Source organism: Rutilus rutilus (assembly GCF_951802725.1).
Source record: "Rutilus rutilus genome assembly, chromosome: 18".
NCBI classification, from domain to species: Eukaryota; Metazoa; Chordata; class Actinopteri; order Cypriniformes; family Leuciscidae; genus Rutilus; species Rutilus rutilus.
Window position 1 is genome coordinate 5,035,652 of NC_140231.1, and position 13,519 is coordinate 5,049,170.

At 40.4% G+C, this 13,519-nt stretch overlaps 1 protein-coding gene across 6 annotated transcripts in view; it reads left to right on the plus strand.

Annotated features, from left to right (window-relative positions):
• crebrf (creb3 regulatory factor) overlaps window positions 1-13,519 on the plus strand; it is a 41,549-nt gene that overhangs the window by 13,677 nt on the left and 14,353 nt on the right. Inside the window, exons 2-9 of one of the 6 annotated variants that reach the window (XR_014625139.1) lie at window positions 1,855-2,071; window positions 2,172-2,297; window positions 4,735-5,938; window positions 7,903-8,097; window positions 8,304-8,493; window positions 8,759-8,832; window positions 9,605-9,727; window positions 10,722-10,945. Coding sequence is in view for 2 of the 6 variants with exons in the window: in XM_084386896.1 (XP_084243022.1) it covers window positions 2,063-2,071; window positions 2,172-2,297; window positions 4,735-5,938; window positions 7,903-8,097; window positions 8,304-8,493; window positions 8,759-8,832; window positions 9,605-9,727; window positions 10,722-10,840 (2,040 nt within the window). In the remaining 4 variants the exon portion in view is untranslated. Of the gene's footprint in view, window positions 1-1,854; window positions 2,072-2,171; window positions 2,298-4,734; window positions 5,939-7,902; window positions 8,098-8,303; window positions 8,494-8,758; window positions 8,833-9,604; window positions 9,728-10,721; window positions 12,964-13,519 lie in introns of those variants that run through there. The other 5 variants (XM_084386896.1, XR_014625138.1, XM_084386899.1 and 2 more) reach the window with 5 other exon arrangements.

Consider the following 13,519-nt stretch of genomic DNA (forward strand, 5'->3'; position numbering starts at 1 on the left):
AGTTTTCAACTTCTGCCGCGAGCAACACCGGTGACGCGACCAACAATTCAGTTCAACTCTCCAACTTTCCAACTCTTCTCCCCTGGCCTCAAGTGATCGAAAAGTGCAGACGGTAATCTCGGTGGAAGTAGTAGGTCATCCTGGCACTTTTGCCTACAGTTTTACGAAAACTATTAGTGCGTTCAGGTCCTCTTGGGAAGTTTGCATTAACGAGTTGGGAAGTCGCAATTATGGCATCAGGTGCGTTCAAGTCGCTTCAGTCAGAGCAAGATGGCGATGTACCTTTTCTTAAAAAAATAAAACAATTCTCACTGACCCCCCCCCACCACCACCACCTTGGAAACTGAGTTCAAAGAAAATTCACAGTTCCCTGCTCATAATTACGACATCATGAATATGGATTCAGTGCGTATACACAATCTTTCTGACGTGACTTGAACACACCATATGAATTCGGAGATACTACTCCATTCATGTGCGGTTTTTGTTTACTATATATTAGGGAAGTAGGTCTTTTCGAAAGGAGGGACAGCTTACTTTTAGCTAAAAATGAGCTGTACGAAGAAACACTTTTGTATTTAAATACAATGGTGTGTAATCTCATATCATGAACAATCATCAGTGGTTGAATCAAACTTGAAACGTTTTTTTCATGCTTATTTTTTTTTTATTCTGTGTATAGAACAGTGAAATCACAGTAACATGAACTTGCCTCGAATACAGTATCTCGTTGGAGACATGGGCATGTGAGCTCTACTGACGTCACTTCATTTGGTAGTTCACTGTTCGTTTGCATGAAGTTAAATTTAAAAGGTAAATTCCCACACCATGTTGTCAGTGGTTACACTCACTCATGTCGTTGAAAATTAATGACTGCAGGCCGCTTTGTCGCTGCAGATCGCTGTCATTGTGAACACTCATTTTGGGCTAACAAAAAGAATGATACCTCAAATCGTGTGGCTTGTTTAGGCCAGTGAGTAACTACCCTACTAATGGTGTGCACACTAGCAACCTCATAGCAACGGGCAAAAAAAAAACAACCAGAACACCCTACAAATCAGTCAAAACAAATCACATTTTCGGCAGAAAGTGTAAATCAGTGAGTATGCAGTGGAATAGTGAAGCACGAAAGGGAACTTGTTTCTTTTTTTCTTCTCACTCTGCTTCTGTGGGCTGTATGCAAACCCTGCCGCGCACAACGCCAAAGGGTGATAAGACGCTTATTTGACTTGCTCGGTGCACCAGGAGGAAATGATGTCATCAAGCACAAGAGAGACAGGATTGTTTTGCTCAGCGTTGAAGCTGGCCAGCACAAGCCTCACATGCTCTGGCATATTTCTGTTGATTTGTTATGCAAAGAGTGTCCAGCGTTTCGGGTCTCGCTGCCAATGGCTGTCTGTGAGTCTAGGGGAAAGGGTGCCGCTGACGTCGTTTTAAAAATAGCCACGGTGTTCGATGCTCTTGCACTATTGCTGCCCATCAGACTGATACGATTTAGGGCTCCCTTCTCTTCCTCCATGGATCTCAGGCAACCTCCCTAACTTTTTCGACCATGACCATACAAAAACCACAATGTTTCTGCGGATGTTTGCAGATGCAAAAAGCATTGATGCCTATGAGACGTACCTGTCTGCTGCTGTTCTAATGTCAACACACAGTTGTTTTTGTGTTGTTAGTGTTTCATAGTCTGAGCCATTTCGCAGCTTGTAAGTGACATTTTGTTTATAGACTTGCGTTACCAGACTGCGCAGGCTTAGTGTCCTGTTTTGTACACTGGTGTTTGTACAGATAATGCTGTGTTATTGTAATGTTTGTGCTAGCTAACCTCTCTCCTGTTCTGTTTTCTTTCCACAGACAACCGTCAACCGAGGAGGACAACTCAGCCATACTTAAATGTGCTGATAAATCCTTCATATTCAAAACAAGAACAAGAATTTTTTTTTTTTTTTTTTTATGCTTAAAATCTAATTTTCATCCAGAGATTGACGAAAAGTGAGGAAGATTAAGACAGGGGTGGTCGCATAAAGGTTTCCTTCAAGGAACTGAAGATCTGTGCTTGGCAATGCCTCAGGTACAGGCCCTGTTGATCGAATTTGGTATCAAAATTCAAATTGAGGTGTTTTGGAAATAGGTCTCATGGTATGCTTCTGCTTCTTGCCTTCATCTTATAGCCCAGCATTAGCGGTATGGAACCTCCCTTTGGGGATGCATTTCAAAACTGCTCTTTTGCTGACCAGGCACTGACCAGTACAGACCTGTTGGCCAACAATTCTGACCCAGATTTCATGTATGAACTGGTGAGTAACCCACAGTGCCCTCAATATACCCACAGTTTTATTTTATTTTTTCACATTACAGGCCCTGCACATAACTTGCAGCGGGGGAAAAATAAAAAAACAGAAACATTTTATTGTGGCGTTGTATTGATTTGTTCCCTTGCTTTAGTTAAATCATGGCCACAATTTCACTTAATTAAAAAGAGGAAACGAACTAATACAACATGGCTGCGCTTTGTCTAAAACGTTGAAATCAATTCTCAATCTGTGGCCACGACAGCTAATTTACATGATTTCTCCAGCTCAAAAAAAAAAATCACATTTTTAAAATTATGCTACCTAAAGATATTCAAGTTGGGAACCCTGGTTCTTCAAAGAAATAAGGTAGTGAATTAAAATAAGAAATACCTTGATTGTTTAGTTACTTTTGCTTATTTTAAAGCTTGCTTTATTTTTTTTAAAAGGTCCCATTGCATGAAAATGTCACTTTATGAGGTTTTTTAACATTAATATGAGTTCCCCTAGCCTGCCTATGGTCCCCCGGTGGCTAGACGTTTTGATGGGTGTAAACCAAGCCCTGGGTATTTTTGAGAAAATGAAAGCTCAGACGGGCGAATCTAGAAATCTTCCCCTTATGTCGTCATAAGGGGAAAGGTTACCTCCCCTTTCTCTTCTTTGCCCGCGAAGAGAATTTGGCCGCCCATGAGAAAATGAGCTGCGCGATCGTGATATTGGTTTTTCCTCGAGAGACATCATGGCTTGCAAACGAGCGAAGCATGGCAGTTGCTCAGTGTTTGGATGTACAAATGAACACAAAAGTATTTTTTTTAGTTCCTTCATCCGAGCCTCTGAAGAACCAGTGGGTTATGTGAATTTCTGATGTGTAATTGTTCAAGTTCAGACAGATAATCTTTCTCTCAAAATCGTTCAATACTGTTTATGCATCAGTAAATCAAGCCAGTGATTAAACGATCAACTTCACGTCGTTTCTCTTAGTAGGATGAAAATAATCTTACTTAAACTGTGATTAATATATGTACAGAAAGCAATCAAAGAACAATCCCTTTCCAGTCGCCCAAGCTGTCAATCACACAGCGCGAGTTTATCTGGACACTTGCCGAAACTCGTTATGAAATCAATGACGCTGTTACGCTGCACAACGAAGCTCTTACTGTACTTACCTCATGTTTGCATTGGTGAAATCATTAGAGAGAGTGCAGAAACTGCGTTGCAATGATAAGATCTTCATTCACGCGATCAACAGGCTGTCATCTGCTCAATGATCATCACTGCAACCTTTTATGTGATGGGAATAGATCTAAATACTTAAAAAAAACGTCTCACGATTCGTTAATCCCGATAGCTGTAATAGTAAAAACTTATAATAGCTGTAATAGTAAAAGTTTTCGAGAGAGTTCCACATGTAATGCTAGCTATTTCATATGCAAGCATGTCAGCCAATCACAGCAGTGGGCGTTTACACTGAAGTCTCACAGCAGCCAATCACAGCAGTGGGCGTTTACACTGAAGTCTCACAGCAGCCAATCACAGCAGTGGGCGTTTACACTGAAGTCTCACAGCAGACACGCCCCTTCAAACAGAGCGTTCAAATCAGAGGCTAAAATCAGGCTAGGAAAAATGCCTTTTATTTCTAAATAACAACAACTTTTGATCTAAAAAACATACTAACATTATAAGGGCACCCCAGGAAACATTCTAAAAGAATAAAATAATCCATGCAATGGGACCTTTAAGTCATCTTGGGGCCCTTTTGGAAGATTGATGGGCCATGTGAACTGTGTATTTAACAAAATAAATTTTATTAAATTTGAAGATTTGATTACACATTGTTCAGTGACATTTTTCATGTTTATTTGCATAGCGCTTTTCCCAATACAAATAATTTCAAACCAGCTTTACAGAAAATGCAAAATAGTACAGTCAGCTAGCCAGAGGTGACCGTGTCAAGGAAAAAAAAAAGGTATTGGAGAAAAACCTTGAAGCTTCAAAATCATCAGGGGGAGCTCATTCTCTGGCAAAAAGTAATGTCCATATGGCTGTAATATACAGTTGATGCAATGGAAGTCATGAATTTATGAACATTGAGTGACAAATTGACTGCATTACTTTTGTATAGAGTTTCAGCAGACTTCCAGAAGTAGTTGTGGTGACATTTCCACAAAGGGATAAGCAGTTATTAATCCAGGTTGCATCGTGTACTTGTGCGCTAAAAGTTACTAACCTCAAGAATGTTAACCCAGGGCTTACAAAAGAACAGTGTGAAAAGTTGAAACCTGACAGCCCCGCATTAATTACAAACCCAAGGTGAAGTTTAGACATGCAACAAGATTTCCAAAGGGTTATGTAAATGACACTGGGTTATTCATTTCACGTGTTAAAAGCCCGCCAGTGTCTTTAGTGTGCCGTATAAAAGAAGTGACATTTTTAATGTTCGCAGGATCGGGACATGACTTGCCGCCAGAGCCCTAGAGGAGACATTTTCACAGCAGGGGACTGCAAGGACATGGACAGCATGGATCATCTACCTGAGCTGGCAGACAACGACCCCGCTTATAGCTCAAACTTTGAGCAGTGGGACACGTACTGGGAGGACTTGACGAAGTACACCCGCCTCACCAGTTGTGATATCTGGGGCACCAAAGAAGTTGATTTCTTGGGCCTTGATGACTTTTCCAGCCCTTACCAGGACGAGGAAGTGATAGGTCGGACGCCTACCCTTGCCCAGCTCAACAGTGAAGACTCACAGCCAGTTTGCGACACTCTTTACCATCCGGACTTGTTGGTGGGGCAAAAGCAGCTTTTGTTTCCACCTTCCACCATGGCAAAGAACGCCAACAGACTCAGCAACTCTGCAACCAGCGCCACATTGAGTCGCAACCCTCTGCCGGACTTCGCCGAGGGATCCCAGAAAGCGACCTGGCCTGTTGCCTCCAGCACTGACACAATGGCCAAGGCCCTGTTTCAGGGCCCTTGCAAAGCCCCACCTGGGACTCTAGACAACATGGATTACGTTCGCAAAGCCAAGGTGCGCATCAGCGTACCACGCAAACCTTTAGTTGAGAGCTCTACCCAGCAGGTTAGTGTTTCCACCGTTCCTCAAATCGAGGAGCAGGAGTCGACAGCTTCAATGGTCTGTGAGGATACAGCCATTGCCGCTAACATGGCATCCTCCATTATCTGTGAGAAGAGCGTTGAGACTCCTAAACGAGAGGTACCACGCAGTCCTGGTCCTGAAGTAGCGACTCTGAGGACAGTGCCACACAAAGTCCACTTCCCTGCCGCCGCCGGAGGTGAAACCAGCGCCCTCGGATCCGACACTTCCGCCGCGGACAAAAAGAAAGAGGAAGAGCACAACTACTCGTTATTCTTAACCAGGGCCAGACTGGCAGCGAAGGCCACTGCTGACATGGAAGAAGAAGAGGAAGAGGAGGAGGAGGAAGAGGAGGAGGAGGAGGAAGAAGGTGAAGAAGAGGAAGAGGCAGAAGAGGCAGAGGGACTGGACCTAGATGATGAAGACCATGATGAAGGGTTCGGCAGTGAACACGAGCTCTCAGAGAATGAAGAGGAAGAGGAGGAGGAGGAGGATGAGGACTATGAAGGCGACAAAGATGACTACGTTAGTGATGCATTCTCAGAGCCAGGTGCGAAACTACATGTTGTTGTTTTTTTTTATGCTGTTATAACCAAATGCATAAAAACATACTGGTATTGATACAGATCTGATGCTGTTGCTCATGTGCTGTATGTTCTGTACATACAATGTCCTGTACATTCAGAACCCTAAGCGTCATACTTCCGAAGGTACAATATTCAGCGCCACCAAGCGAGTACACAGTTCTTTCAGCACACAGACCTAAAACCAAGTGAGCAGGAAGAGCGAGATCCGAATCAGGGTAGCGTCATATTTGAGTTTTGACAGGAATGTAAACGAGGCTGTGAGGTTGAAGTACAGTGCGTTCAATGGATTGCACTGTCGTTTAACAGCTGACAAATGTCTTTTCGGAAGAAAAAACAACAACTTTCAATGGACAAAACTCCATAAAACCATTTTGAAAGTTGTTCATGTGAAAATGAATTGATCCAGGACTTCTATACGGTGCTTGACATTGTAAAGACTGTAAGTCTATCCCTCACTTCCTCGTTTGCATCCGCGTTAAATTTAATATGGCATCTAATCCGACTAAGTCTGTATCACGTTCGTTCTCCTAGAATGTCATCGCTCTCAACTAGAATTGGGAAGTTCGTTTTAGGACCTAGATACTTGGGAAGTGCATTGTAAGGTTGTGTGAAGATAACCCAAGGGAAGTGAAAGTAACAGTTGATCTTACCCAATACATTTACATGTATGCATTTGGCAGATGCTTTTATTCAAAGTGACTTACATTTCTTTCAAGGTACACATTTTATCAGTTCTTGCTTTCCCGGGGAATCGCAACTCATGATCTTGGTGTCACGCGTTTGCACGTAAAGGTTCTTAAAGGCACAAATCTTTTTGTGAGTGGCATTATGGAGCTAATAATTTAAGCATTTTGCAATAATGTGTATGTCTGTTTGTGTACCTGCTTAAAGGGATAGTTCAACCAAAAATGAAAATTCTGTCCTCAGTTGTTCACCCACATGTTGTTCCAAACCCATAGGACTTTGGTTTATGTGTTGCAATGCCATCTTTTAAAATTGAACCTGAGTGATTTCTGTCCCTCGATTGAAAGTCCATTCCACCAAAACGTTTCAAGAAGTTCGCAAAAGTAATCCATCTGATTTGATCGGTTTAATCCAAGTCTTCTGAAGGGATGTGATCGCTTTATGATGAACAGATTTAATTTAGCTCATTGGCTCTTGTGTGTCAAACAAGCACATTTCAGTGTCTGCTTACCATATTTGATGTCTATGGAAAGTCTCCATTTAGATAGCTAAGTGCACATGTGTCTGTAATTATTTATTTATTATAATTTGTTGTTTTAAAATGATACGTATGGGTTACTTACACTTTTGACCACATTATATGATTACTTACAGCAGTTTATTAGGGTTTGGATGATGCTTTGCCGACTCTTGTTAAGAAGCCTGAAATCTTTCAGATAGGGATTGTTGGAGTGTCATAATTTGTGTCAAACCCTAAATGTGTCCTCATCCACCAATCCTGTTGGAAACTGAAGAGACCCAAATTTCCACCTGTCAGAAAAAATAGTTTGAAACGCCACTCACTGGAACTTTTTTCCCAAAGTTTTGTAGCTTGTCAGCTCAAATTAAATGAAGCTTCTTTTCAGGTTGCTCTCAACAACAGATGTGTTGCAAACATTTCGTTTGTAAACATTGTAATTCCACCTATTGCATAATGATACTGTAGTCTCCTGTATTTGCTGTTGAAGTTGATATTTAATGAAAATATCAATCAGCTGGACTGTCCTCGAAATTTGTAGCATTACTGAAATACAGGTATACATAACAGCAAATGCCAAAACAGAAGTATCAGTACTCGTATTTTTCTCACAAATTAAGAATTATAACTTTTCATTTGCTAGATTAAAGTGATTCTGTAAATGCATGTTAGGAAAATATCATTGTTGGTTCCTTTCTTCCTCTCATTACCATCTCTTTTAAACAGGATGTGACACAGATATGGTTGATGATGTCAAAGGCCTGACAGCTGGGATTTCCAGGAAGAGGGGAAAGCGTCGATACTTTTGGGAGTATAGTGAGCAGCTCATCCCCTCCAAACAGGAGCGCATGCTGAAACCCTCCGAATGGGACCGAGAAACTCTTCCCAGCAACATGTACCAAAAGAATGGCCTGCACCATGGTGAGATATTTACTGTCCTTCTCATAGGTTCCCTCTTTACATTTATGGACCAAAGAAGTGGCTATTCAGTTCATGCTACAGATTATAATCACAGAAGATCATGATATTTAAAGCTTTTACAGAATGTAGGAATTATTTTGAACATCTTCCAGTATCTCCCATCAAGCCTGATATATTGATTGCCAATGCTTGACCGGCTTGTTTAGGAAAATACGCATTGAAGAAATCACGCCGGACGGATGTGGAAGATCTTACTCCAAACCCACGGAAGCTGCTTCAGATTGGCAATGAACTCCGGAAGCTCAATAAAGTTATTAGTGACCTGACGCCCGTTAGTGAATTACCGCTAACCGCTCGGCCTCGATCTCGCAAGGAGAAGAACAAGCTCGCATCCAGGTAAAGCCTCGCTATTTGAACTACTAATACTGCTTTCATTTCTCAAAGCCAACACCCCAATGACTTCTCTTAGATTTAACGCAATACCAGCATAGATAGACTGGTCAAACTGTATAGTGGATGGATGGTTAGTGACTAAAATGCTAAATTACAGTGCACCATAAAAAAACTCTAATACCTTTATTAATGAAGATGGAAATTGTGTATAAGTATGCAGATGAAACTGCACTTCTTGATTCTTCTTTTTGGTTGTTTTCTCCACCAGGGCCTGCAGGCTGAAGAAAAAAGCTCAGTATGAAGCCAACAAAGTCAAGTTATGGGGCCTTGGAACTGAATACGGTATGTTTTGACATTGCAATCAAATATTAAAGGAAGTGCCTGGGATTGTTTATTATAGAATCTCTCTAGATGATGTTTTGCTAACCAGGGCTGCGTTTCCCAAAAGCATTGTTAGCCAACTCTGGTCGCAAGTTCTGTCCTTATCAGCATAGTTCAACAAGTCGTTCAACCCATAGTTCCAACGAACATTCGCAAACAACATCGCAAAGTTGTGTAGTTGGAACGACAGCTCTTGACCTGTGGTTAGAAGCAGAGTTTCTTGTTTGCATGACATGTGGACTCAATAAATCCTTATCTTGAGCCAAATAAGCAAGCTGACATTCAGTACAATCTGTATCTTTCATTTCGAATATATACAAATCTTACTTTGTCAAGAGATACAAAGCACCGTTTTTGAAGAATGCGCATGTGAGAACATGCATTCGTAAGAACGAGCCTATGACTGAATCTGGAAATAAACCAAGATAAGTGTAAAAAATTCGAAGTAGTCCTCAGATGACATGTCTGCAACTTATAGCATTAATTCAATCTCAAAATGGATAAATTAAGAGTAGTTGTTACTTCACCACGTGCGTGACATCATTAACTCGTGACTAGCTAGTGGATTTCTTCAACAATGCAGCGAGTTACGTCGTTGTACGGGACGACGTCCCAGATTGAGTGTAACCACCTTGCTTACCTTTGAAATGGGGCTTGTGCATTCTTACAACCAAGCAAGTTGCATCCATGTATGCCAAGATTGAACCAAAGTTATGATTATCTACTTTTTCAGATCGTTTGCTGTTTGTGATCAACGCAATCAAAGAAGAGATAGTCAGCAGAGTTCAGGATATCTCAAATGACAAAGAAACAAGCATGACGGAGAAGTTGGATAAACTCATCGATGATACTCTAGGTAAGAAAATGTGCTGCATTCTTCACTCGTAAAAGTGCATTTAGCATTGACTTCGCATATGCTAATTATGTGTGATCTTGCACAAGCTGTCTTCAAGTTTTCCTCATGCACACCAGTAACAACTTAGATCTGCATGCGTTACAAACGTGATGAAGCTGCATCCTCTCAAGCAGCTGCTATCCTTGTGCCTTCAAGAATTTTAAGAGCCTCCACTTTGCTTTGCTCTGTTTGCTTTTTGTTATGGACAATGAGCAAATCGCAACGCCACAAAATTTGCCCTCATCCGACTAGTGTCGCAGTTATCAAAACAGCTTTAAAAGAACATAAGATGAATGTTATTTGAACCTCTTCTTGTCATCATCACTGAAATATTTTCTCTTACTCGGCCCAAACTTAAAGCATACAACAAAACAGGGTGGAAGCTCATGAACTTGTCGCCAAAGGCTGGGAAATAAACTCTTCGGCAATGTTGGTAACGTTTTTAGAAATGGCAATCTTGTGAGGTCCATTACTTTGCTAAAATTGTATTGAAATTGTACACAACCTCAATTGAAAATGGCAATTTCACGGGGCAAAAAACAAAGGTCCACTGTCCATTACTAAGTGTAGCGATGTATGAAGCACAGCTCACACATAAGCCACTTTCAAACCAAGCATCTTTCTGTTTATCAACGTGGCGAATTCGCGTGAACAACTTGAACGAAATCTGTGTGGGGAAATCTTCCGCCCTCACGTGACATTCCGATGGATTTCACGTGGATTCCTATTGAAATGGCTGGATTTCACCCATGAAAATTTGCTGAAAAACGGTAAATGTGACCCGCAACTTTAATTCCTGGTTTGAAAACGTAGACTCATCACTAAGGTGGCAATATTAGTGTCTTTTCTGTGCCTCTCGTCTTAATGAAACTGTTCAATATTAGATCATATGTTTACAAACTCTTATTGAAAAAAAAAAAAAAAAAAAAGTAATAGCTTTTCTTTGTCCATGCAGTGAAGCCACCAGTGGCCGGCCAGACTTCAGACTTCGTGAATCAGATCCTGGAGAACACTGGGAAAGGAGATCCCACCGGAGGGCTGGTGGGGTTGCGTGTGCCCACATCGAAAGTGTAAACCTCGGAGCACACATGAAGCCATCCGCGCCATTCTTGTCCCACACTGTATCGGCCCAACACTCTGCATGTCCATTTCACTTGGAGACGCACCCTCACATTTAAAGTGAATACATGCATACGGTACCCGCCTGTCTGTGCATACGTATGTATATATTCACCACTTGCACACCAATGGAAATGAAACTATAGTAGTTAAACTTTGCACTCAGTAGTCTGTTTCCTACCATGTGTGCATGTGGCTGGTATCAATCAACAGGCCGCCATGTTGCAAATATTAAAAGCCAATATATGAGATACCTCCTACAATCGAGAAAAAGAGAGAAAAAAAGCTAAATTAGCACTAGTCTTTGCTGTAGCCATTTTCCTCTTGCATCCAGCTAAATCTGTCAAATGCCCATAACGAGTTTTGAAAAGCGGAGGCGCGCTCTGCAGAGAAACTACGAAGGCATTAGCTCCTTTGATTTAGCGGTCGAGAAAAAAAAAAGGTGTAAATGCAGACTTCCCGAGCTTTTGAACACGGCATGTACGATTTCACCTTCGAGATACACCTTTATACACAACATTGCCGAGGGAAGTACTGAGGAACGCAAAAAACTGACGTTCAACAAAGAGTAGTGCAACGTCACTGAAGTTCGGTGTATATATGTAGGATAGGGATGCGTCAAACGAGTAGGAGGTGAGGAAGCGGGCCTCAGACGCCCATTTCCGCACATTTGCGATCGTCTCAGGTTGGAGAGAAAGAGAAAGAGAAGGAGTGTGTGGTTTTTTTTTTCTTCTTTTTTTTTCTTTTTTTTCTTTTTTTCTTTCTTTGACTTGAGAAGATGGTCAGTTAAAACCCCTTATTGTAAATAGGCGGGATGATTATTATCCACTGGTGAAACCTTTTTCCTTTCTACACTTTGGTTGAAGTGCCCTCGCGTCAGACCACCCTTGATGTTGTTTTGCGAATTCTCAGCGAAAGGGGCTTAAAAAGTTGATTCCCAGACTGGGTTTTGTTTATATTTGTACTTTATAAATAAGTAAGATTCATTGTGCCTTGTAATCGCGGAGTTGAGGAGAGATAAAACTCAATAGAGAGCGCAAATGGACCATTTTGCAGAGCGCAAGTAGTCGAGGCGAGGTTTGTAATGTAATTCAGCTCTTTAAAGATACTCTGAATGTACATAGGAACATGGAAAATATATATGCCACAGAGTCTGTGCTTTGTATCAAAAAGATGGCTCTGGCAAATGTCTTTTTTCGGTACTTCGTTTAAGAGGGGAACGGGGTGTGGGCGGTGTCGTACTATAAGAAATATTCACATATAAAATACAAAAATGATGTTTGCACACTATATTTTGATTGTTTTGTTTTTTGTACCAAAGACACATGCAACTTAAAATGGCAACTAGCCAGTCTAAGTAAGGTTTTGCACAGCTTACCTGACAACGTATTGAATGTAGGAAAAATGGTAGGGTCAGGGATTTCTAATGAACTGTGAAATTTGCTTGGGTCCAATTCTCTGCAGAAAGAAGCGTTCATTTGCATCCTCGTTTTGTACAATTTTGTACTGTTCTTTTTTTTTTTTTTTTTTTTCTCTTTGAAATGTTCGGTTTCCCTCCACGAAGTTTTGTCGCGTATTTAAAAGAGGAGCTATAAAGTTAATCGAGATGTTTCTATTGTGCCCACGGGAAGACACGATCACGAAACCGAAAGGTTTACTGTTCTTCCTATAGTTGTAGAGAAGAGAGTGCATGCACAAAAAATAATACACAAAAAGTCCTTGTCTTGTTTATAGTTTGTATACGCATTAATCAATATTAAGATGCCTCCTTATGAACTGATTAGTTACTCAGCACGAAACATTTTTATGCTTGTGTCTTCTTACTCTTATTGTTGAAATATTGAAAGAAAGAGAAAATTGCGTATATTTTTGTAGAGATTGCCTTTATCTTTCCTCTCCTTGTTGCCCACGTTCTCAAATGTTTTTGAAAGCACTTACTCTTGCTAAGGAAAATCAGATGATCCTGCGCAAATTGTTTTTGTATTTAACACAATCAGTTACTTAAATGTACTTTTTTTTTTCGGCTGAATCTCATGATATAAAAAAAAAAAGTCCAGGTTAGTTTTAACCCCAGTATCAATAAATAAATAAATAAATAAAAAATAACCGTGACAGTTTACGTCGAATAAATGAGAATTACTTTAATGAGAACTGAAGTGGAAGATTCCCTGCCACCGTGATCTCAAGCTGCTGCAAATTTGTTTAAAAAAATCTCTTCCAAAGGCCTTTTAAAAGTGACTTTATGCCGAAGCTTGCGGAGAAGGTTGTAGCTCAAATATCATTTTGATCAAAGAAGGGAGAATATTTTTTCCTTTTAAAAAATCTAAACTGATACGAAAGAGTTTTGTAAAAGCTATTTTTCTGTATTTACTTTTGGTAGCATAGCAAAACTATTCTATATACCGTCCATGATGTGTTGTACCTTTTTTTTTATTTTCCTTTTTTTTTTTTTTTTTTGTACATAGAAAGGAATTTAGATTTAATCTAAATGTGGAATATATATATTATATTATATATCTATAAATCTATAAATGTATAATAAGTTCTATATTACATGTAAGAAAGCAAAAGCACTTTGTCTAGACAAAAAAAGAAAAAAGAAAACAAGACAAAAAAAAAAGCTTTCCCCCTCCA